Raw genomic sequence first — 9,556 nt, 5'->3', positions numbered from 1 at the left:
AAGGAAGATGCTAAACCTGTAGTACATGCCCCGAGAAGAGTTCCAGCCCCTCTCAAAGATAGATTAAAAAAGGAACTGAACAGAATGACACCAATAAGAGTCAGAGAGAAAGTGAAAGAAAATTCCATCACGTGTGTTAAAAAGAGGAACTCCCCAGAGTTACGTGTTTGCCTCGACCCCAAAGATCTGAATGAAAACATTAAAAGAGAACATTATCAGATTCCCAAGTGTGAAGAAATCCTGAGTGACATGGCAGGTGCTAAGTACGTTAGCAAATTAGATGCAACGCATGGATTTTGGCAGCTGAAGCTGGACACCGAAAGCAGCAGGTACACCACCTTCAACACACCATTTGGGCGTTTCTGTTTTCTGAGACTGCCATTTGGCATAAAGTCTGCGCCTGAGATCTTTCACAGAGCTATGGAGTCAATCATAGAAGGTCTGGAAGGAACCCGTGTGTACATTGATGATTTGGTTGTTTGGGGAAACACGGAACAAGAACACAATGAAAGACTTGAGGAACTGCTACAAAGAGTTAAAATGAATGGACTTAAACTAAAACGAGAGAAATGTCTGTTTGGAGTTACAGAATTGACATTCTTGGGAGACAAGCTCACAGCAGATGGAGTGGTGCCAGACAGAACCAAAGTGCAAGCAATACTGGACATGCCAGTTCCAACTGAGAAAAAAGGACTTCTGCGAGCAATGGGGATGATAAACTTCCGGGGCAAGTTCATTCCAAACCTCTCTTCAAGGACAAAGTCCCTAAGTTTGCTGCTGCATCACAACATAGTCTTTGAGTGGACAACAAAACATGACGAAGAATGGCAAGATCTAAAGAGAACTGTGACAGCTGAGCCAGTCCTTGCCTACTTTGATCCATCAAAACCAACCAAAATTTCCACGCTTGCGTCGAAAGATGGGCTAGGTGCCGTACGGCTGCAAAAGGCGAGAGACACATGGCAACCTGTAGCCTATGCATCCAGGTCAATGTCAGAGACTGAAAAACGCTCTGCTCAGATCGAAAAGGAGTCACTGGGTCTAGTGTTTGGATTTGGCAAATTTCACATGTATGTTTATGGACTGCCCACATTCATAGCAGAGACTGATCATAAGCCACTGATTTCAATTAGGAAGAAAAATCTCAATGACATGACGCCCAGAATTCAACGCATGATGACGTTGCAGCGCTATGATTTTGAGCTAATATACACGCCTGGAAAATACATCGTGCTTGCTGATGCGTTATCCCGAGCGCCGCACCCTAACAGTGACATCAAGGAGTGCGTTACGGCGGAGGAGGCTGAGGCTCACATCAACATGGTCACAGCCGCGCTTCCTGCAACTGACGCTATGCTGTCAGTCTTGAACAAAGTGTCACAATGTATGAACAATGGATGGTCAAAAGGGAACTGCCCTCAGTTTTACCCGATGAGAGCGGAGTTGTGCATGGCGGACGGCCTCCTGCTGAGGACGGACAGGATTGTAGTTCCACAAGCTATGCACAAGGACATGCTTCAGCGTCTTCACAAAGGACACCTGGGAGTGGAGAAATGTAAGAGAAGAGCACGAGAAGCCATCTACTGGCCGGGCATTAACAAAGACATCGAAGAAATGATTCAAAAATGCCAAGTTTGCCAAAAACATCAACACAAACAAGTCAAAGAGCCAATACTGGTAGCTGACCTTCCCACAACTCCCTGGCAGAAGGTAGGCACTGATTTGTTTCATATAAGAGAACATTATCAGATTCCCAAGCGTGAAAAAATCCTGAGTGACATGGCAGGTGCTAAGTACTTCAAATTAGATGCATCGTATGGATTTTGGTATTCATAAATGTGTTTGGTGTGCTTTTGTGAATAAAGATTTTACAAAAAACGTATGAGTAAATATTTATCATCTCATCAATATTTGCACAACAGTACTGAGTTTCGAGATCCTCACAATAATAATTCTCAAAATTATATTTCTTATCAATTTAGCTTAGTTAAGGGATATTTTATTGACAATCTAACATCACTATACAAAGACAGAAAAAAAATTGGTGGCGGGGGGAGGCGCATCTTTTTCTTCTTGGTAGAGGCCGGCGTGAAATAATTGAGAAGCACTGCTAGTATATGCAGACATTATATTCATACAATCTTGCAGCCCGAGTGAACCGCAGAATCGGTCAGAGAATCGTAAACGTCCCACTGCTGTTCCAGCAGAGGCTTCTCGGGGCATAGGCGGAAGTGACGCGAGAGATGACTCACCAATGTGGCGTGAATTTAGTTATTTTGTTACATTTTTTTTCAACCGAATTAAAATATTACATAGAATATATATTAAAATAGAACAGCCACGGGTAAAAACAAACACAGAGGCAAAGAAAGATATTTGAAAAATACGTGCTTAAAGCATGACGTCATTAGCAAGCGCGCAGCTTCTGAAGGACCTCGACCACATCCACCGACCCGTCCACGCCGGAACAAAAAATCCCACCGCTAAATTCTTCTGATTTAGTGTGGAACTGACTGTAATTTTCTCAAAGGATGTCCAGTGCTACTCTAAAGGACTACGACATAATTCATAAAGTCTTTGTGTCCCGATAACCTTATCTTCGTGCGTTGATGCTTTTCGGCGTAGTTAGCTTAGCTTGTTAGCTAGCTAGCCGCTAACGAAAAGAGGCACATGACTCATCGCCAAGCAGAGATCAAGTGTGGATTTTTTGGAATTATCATTTGAAAATGTGTGCAAGAACGACACCCAAGTACGAAGAGGAACTTTGTGGAATAAAAGAAGAGAACGAGCAACATCTTCAACTGCTGGGCGAAGGTTGCAAGCAGCTTCGTGTTGTGCTACACAAAGCAGGTTTATACCCGTTTTACTCTCATTTGCTTTGTAAAGAACGACTTTCTTTCATTAGAAATATGCATCACAACATTAAGTAGTTTGGGGAAATGCGTCCAAGGTTATTGCCGCTTTATTTTTAAATATTGCCTTTTACTTGCAGGTCTGCTGAACATTTGTTTTTGCCAAATGAAATCAGTGCAGAAAATATATGCCAAAGAATAACCAATAAGGGGGGGGTGAACTCCAAGTTTTTTTTAATAAAATTTGAACTGATTATTTAACATTTTACATTTTCTGGTATTTATATCTTGTTCAAGCAATTTCTCCCGGAAGGAATTCTGCCTGACTCTAAAAAATGTGCACACTGCGGCGAATACATCAATGGCGGTTGATCAATTTTAGTGGATAAAACACAAAATATTAAGTTTTTTTTAAAAAAATCAAGAACGTAATGGTCTTATTCATTTATTAAGTTTGTACTGGCTTCGTCGGGTGAGAGTCAAAGAACCTCCGGTGGATCTGCACAGTTTTGTGCACGTGTGCGTAGATTCACCCCATCCAAACATTTAAAATACATTGAATGCATCCATCCAGGGTTGCACGGATCTCGATCAGTGAACAAGCGCATGCTGCAAGGAATGCATCTGCATCTTTGGCTTACTATGGGTTTAAAAAGGGAGTACGTCACAAACCCCTTTTCTACCAACAAGTACAGGAATATTTAGTTCCTGGTAATAAAGTTCCTGTGGCTCAGGTGGTTTGCATCTCCCCCGCAACTCGTAGTTCCTGGTAATTTATCCAAATGACAATGATGATGCATCAGTGGGATGTCTTGTGTGACTTTGTTTCTCATTACTGACACCCTATAGCTGTTAACCATCATTGCAGTTACAAAATAATTCAGGGAACTCTTATAATATTATGGTGTATCTTAGTCTAATTTGAATATGTATTGGATAACTTTAAAATATACAGTCATTATTCAAATATGTCAACATGAAAGTCAGTGTGAAAGTGTTGTTGCTTAATGCTTATGTGTAGGGATTTTGTCTCTTCAAACATAATTTTGTTTTAAATTTTATTTAGAAACAGAAATTATTTTTTTTTTAAAAAGTAAAAAGGGGAATGTTGGAACGTACTAGCAGGCTAAAAGTCATTTTGGAGAGAAAAAAAACAAAAACGAACGTAAATCATGCAATAAATAGCGACTATGATGCCTTTAATTCTTTTTGGTATCCAGATTATAATGGAAGCAAAAAGTACCCACGATGAAACTATCTCTAAATGCAAAATGAAATAATTGTAAACATATTTCACTTGAAGGATTCCTATTTTTTTAATGTCATTTTGTTGCGATGGCCCCCAGTGGTCTGCATCAATATGTTGGGGTCCCACAACAGGTCTTCCATCAGACGCACACAATAGCCTGTGTGTGCTAACTTCAGCTCGCTTCCAGAAACGTCTGTGACTATGTCCGGAATGAAATCGGGCATCAGCCGCAACATGCTTCCTTTTTAAATGCTCGTTTATCACTGTTGTGCGGTTAACGGGAGGCTTACATCGTAGGACGTAATTTTGTGAAATGCCCCCATGGTCCGGTCCAAATCGGGGTCGCACACATTGCTCTGTATGCGGCAGGCACAAGTCAAGGTAGCACGGTAAAGACAATACCCACCCAAACTCACACCTGTTCGACCTGATGCCCTCTGGCAGGCGCTACAGATGCATCAAATCAAGGACAAATAGACTGAGAAACAGTTTCTTTCCAAGAGCCATCTCCATACTGAACTCTCACACACACACGAGACCACCCTAACCTTGCAAAACAGCATTGTGATGTGTTTCTATATGCCCTATTCAGTACTGAATTCCATTCTTATTTATTCATCTAATTTATATATTTGTCTGTATTATTGTTGTATTGCACTGGAGAGGGGAGCCCTCTAATCTCGTTGCACACTTGTGTACAATGACAATAAAGGGATTTCTAAAAACAATATAAGTCAAAGTCGCCGCCTGAGCTTTGACTTTATCAACCCAAATTTGTCTTTCTGTGTCCTACAGACGTCAGTGAAAACGATCTCCTTTCAGTGAAAGAGGAGCCAGACTTGACTCACATCAAAAAGGAGGAGGAGGAGATCAACAAGTCACCACTGAACGTTGTCCCTATAAAGACTGAAGATGAAAACAAGGATGAGAGTGAGGACAACAGAGGGACGGAGCCTCCAAGCCACAGCTCAAGTCATCACGTGATAACAGAAGGTGATGAAGACCACTGGGGGCCATCACAAGCACAAAATGAGGACACATTATCAGACGCTCATGTCGATGATGATACTAATGATTATGATGATGATGATGGGCAAGCGAAAGGTGAAAGGGCATGTCACACTGACTCATTCACTTCAAAACTGTCTTTAAAAGGGCACAGAAAAACACACAGTGGTGAAAAAACTTTTTCTTGTTCAGTTTGTGGGAAATGCTTCTCTCGAAAGTTTGATTTAACAATCCACACAAGAATGCACAGTGGAGAAAAACCTTTTTCCTGCTCGGTTTGTGGCAAGAGTTTCTCTCAAAAGCCGCATTTAACAACCCACACAAGAACACACACTGGAGAAAAACCCTTTTCCTGCTCAGTTTGTGGAAAATGCTTCTCTCAAAAGGGAAATTTAACAGAACACACAAGAACACACAGTGGTGAAAAACCTTTTTCCTGCTCAGTTTGTGGCAAAAGCTTTTCTCTAAAGTTCCGATTAACAGAGCATGCAAGAACACACACTGAAGAACCTCTTTCTTGCTCATTTTGTGGTAAAATCTTCTCCCATAAGTCACATTTAACAGAACACACAAGAACACACAGTGGTGAAAATCCTTTTTCCTGCTCAGTTTGCGGAAAAAGTTTCTCTCAAAAGGCAAGTTTAACAAGACACACAAGAACTCACAGTGGAGAAAAACCTTTTGCCTGCTCAGTTTGTGGTAAACGCTTCTCTCGAAAGTCTGATTTAAAAATACACACAAGAACACACACTGGAGAAAAACCTTTTTCCTGCTCAGTTTGTGGAAAATGCTTCTCTGAAAAGTCACATTTAATAAAACACACAAGAACACACAGTGGAGATAAGCCATTCAGTTGCAGCGTTTGTGCTAAAAAATTCGCCACTAAATGGCAGGCTGAGAGACACAATTGTGATGGAGAGAATATAGGGCTGGGCAATATGACCTAAAATAAAATGAGCAATTTTACCTCGATAACGATGAATCACGATAAATTTCCGCCCGTGGACCAAAATCAAAATAAATGCAGGAAATACATAATAACTGTTTTCTTTATTGACCAAGTGGTACACATTACTTTCAATGGAAAATAAAAGTACAAAAATCATGTGTAGAAGCCTTCCAAATATCTTACTTTGCATGACTTGAACAATGTCACAAAGAACAGGAGAAAAAGGGTACTTCTCGCAAAATTTTCTCTGCAAATAGATTGTGCCAAGATGCTGTTGTCACGATCCGCCGTCCGGCGAAGAAGAGGAGGTGATGCAATCGCCGCACGGCGAGAAGGACGTGGACCCAAAATGCGAGGAGGCAGGGATAAGGGTAACTTAAATGGATTTTAATTGGCGACAACCGAAGGGCAAACCAGGGTACAAAGCGGGGTAACACGGAACAATGACCCGACACTGGCCGTGTCCAAATTAACAGGCTGCGACCTCCGAAGGCTGCTTTTTCGGTCGGATGACGTCACTTTCGGCGCGACACGACCGCGCGTGGTGTCCAAATTCACGGCTGTCACGTGCGACCTTCGAATCCAGCCTTGGAATTGGTCTTCGTTTCCATGGAGCCAAGGCCGCTTGACGCAACATTTACGTTACGCCCCCATATACTTTGCTCCTCTGTTCGACGCAGGTGATACGTATTTGTGGTGGATTTATGAACGGCTTGGATAATCAATGGATAATCTGCGACGAGCGCCAGACCGAAGGCATCGGCTTAGCAAAACATTTGTATCATTTAATTTTAAACGATGGAACCCGAACTTTTCTTCATTTTATTTCACTTTTTGGTTTATTTCCATTTTGTTCTTGAGGAGAGGAGGATCACGCTTTCCCATCGCAGAGTTGTCCTTTATCGAAGGAATGAAGTAAATTCCAAATACGTCTATCAGCATTTTCACACTATTACCAACATTGACAGGTCAATAGGGTTATAACGTGATTGTTACAGATGAACTAAAAACATCAGTAGTACAATTTCAGTAGTACATGTGTTAGCTTCATAATAGAACGAATATTGAATGGAAATGATATAATTATATACATTCTGAAAGAGTTTTTATGAATTTAGATACTTGTGACGGCTTTATTGTCCCCGTGATTAGTTTGTACATATGGCAAAACACCAGAATACCACTAGAGAGTTTAGGGCCAGAGTTATTAAAATTAAGTTGGTGATACTGTAGGAATGATGCAAGCAAACGAAACAAGTACAATAATTAATGCGTTCATGTTTTTTTTATTCAAAACATTAACAGCCAAGAAGTCCATACTGCAGGATAAACCTGGGTGTGCCAGCGTTGGATCGTTTTTTCAATGGAGAGGATCTCCAAACAGACTTTCGCCTGAGCAGGGACTTATTCAGAGTGTTGCTGAACCTCCTGGACCAAGACCGACGACATGGATGGGGTGTCGAGATAGAGGTCCTTGTCTTTCTCTTCTGGCTGGCGAGTGGGGCATCATATCGGGTGGTGGCACGAGCATTTGGGATGCCACGGTCCACCGTCCACTACATCATCCACCGGGTCACTGGGGAAGTGGTGGCTCTTCGCCACAGAGTCATCCACTTCCCCAACACTGCAGGAGACCTTCAGGCAGTGACCCAGGGATTTGCAGGGCTGGCGAAGCACCATGCATTTGCAAGAGCTGCTGGAGCAATAGATGGTTGTCATGTCCGAATCAAGCCTCCAAGTGGCCCTGATGGTCATGACTACAAGAACCGCAAGCTTTTCAGCAGCATAATCATGCAAGCTGTGTGTGACCATCAGGGTCGCTTTCTGGACATATTCTTGGGTTGGCCTGGATCAGTCCACGACTCTAGGGTCCTCCGGCACAGCCCTCTTTGCCAAAGAGGGCTGTATCCTCCTCCAGGGCACTTCATCTTGGCAGATGGAGGGTATCCGTGCCACACGACCACTCCCCGTCATCACTCCTTACAAGCGGCCGGTGCAGGGCGTGGGGGCCCGGCGCTTCAACGTTCATCATTCCAAGGCACGCTCTATTATTGAGCGTGCCTTTGGAATGATGAAGGTGAGATTCCGGGCCATCTTTTTCCGCACCCTGGAGGTGCACCACACCTTTGGCACAGAATAATCTTTAACTGAATCATCAAAGAGCACAGACACACAAACATGGCAAAATATGAGAAGATGGAAAAATAGATTCATATACAATGTAATGAATGGTTAATAAATCTATGCCATCTTTTGGAGTGACATGGCAGCCATCTATTGCCCCAACCACCCCTGCAAACCCCCACGTAATGGATGATGTAGTGGACATTGCAACCGGTATGATGCCCCACTTCAAGTCACGAGAGGAAGATCAGGACTCTTGCTCGTGCCCCATCCATGTCATGGGTCCTGGAAGAAAGGTTCCATCCATGCTCCAAATGAGTCCCTGCTCAGGCGAAAATTGGCAAAACAGCACTGACACACTCAGGTTTATCCTGCAACAGTTATGAACTGGGGAATGCTTTTTTATTTTCTGTGAATAGTTACTGTGAATTATAATGTACTTAATTTATGCCTTGTTTGTCCACCAGTTTTTCAATAAATTAAGTTTGTAAGCAAAACAGACATGGTGGAGTCTTCATATTATTGTAAAAGTTTTGGTCTTTCACAAACCTGGGCTTTTTCACTTTTGTCTGAAGAAGCTGATCTCAAGATGTGACTGGGATACAAACTAGTTCATCTGTTTTGAAAGTACCCCGGTTTTTGTTTACTTTTAAGTGAATGTTATATAAATTCTAGTCTTGGGAACACCAAGCATTGATTTTTATTTTGATCAATCATTTTTTCCATTAAACTGAAAAACCTTCGTCTCCCTCCTCTCAGTTGCTCTTCTCTCCTCTGCCAACCTCTGTCTCTCCAATTCTTGTCTCCGCATTTCTAAACCCAGTTTGTAGAGTCTTATTTCATGAGTTCGATTCAACAAAGACAGTTTTATTTCTTTGTTTTGCTCCCTACTATTGAAATATATGTGACTTAAATATTCTAATATCCTATTTCATATCCAATTCCTAACAAATCACGTTAAGGTAGAGAAAATAATAATTAATGAACAGTTCTGTTACATACATTTAGTGAATAATCAACACATAAGAGTCAGGGGGGTACCCGAGGGTACACAACCCAAGAAAGATTAGGAACCATTGAATTAGCGCATCTTGAGTAAATGGATGGAAATAGATAAGACAATAACCCGTTAAATGTTTTTCCTGTGATATTATTTTTTTTACACCATGCACTGGCTGCGTAGAACTTGGCCTCCCGTAAAGAGGCTGTCGTATATACGATTCCCCCTGGAGCTTGATCAGCCGCGCGGTCATCTCCTTGCTCCCTAAAGAGAAAGATAAAATAAAATAATGCTATTTTGCATGCATGCAGAATTACGACAATTCAAATGTTTCAGCCGTACCTTCTATACAAGAGTTACTAGAACGACCTTAG

At 41.9% G+C, this 9,556-nt stretch overlaps 1 protein-coding gene across 1 annotated transcript; it reads left to right on the top strand.

Annotated features, from left to right (window-relative positions):
• The first annotated feature begins 2,449 nt into the window (after positions 1-2,449).
• LOC148342407 (uncharacterized) lies at positions 2,450-8,049 on the top strand. The gene is made up of 2 exons (XM_088281158.1): positions 2,450-2,850; positions 4,897-8,049. The coding sequence occupies exons 1-2, from the start codon at positions 2,727-2,729 to the stop codon at positions 6,054-6,056; spliced, it is 1,284 nt and encodes a 427-aa protein (XP_088137284.1). The 5' UTR covers positions 2,450-2,726; the 3' UTR covers positions 6,057-8,049.
• Positions 8,050-9,556: the final 1,507 nt, after the last annotated feature.

This window comes from Idiotropiscis lumnitzeri, chromosome 2, assembly GCF_059441095.1.
Source record: "Idiotropiscis lumnitzeri isolate Australia: NSW breed Sydney's pygmy pipehorse chromosome 2, RoL_Ilum_1.0, whole genome shotgun sequence".
Lineage (NCBI taxonomy): Eukaryota > Metazoa > Chordata > Actinopteri > Syngnathiformes > Syngnathidae > Idiotropiscis > Idiotropiscis lumnitzeri.
The sequence above is the reverse complement of the archived record's forward strand: the minus strand, read 5'-3'. Positions and strand labels throughout refer to the sequence as shown.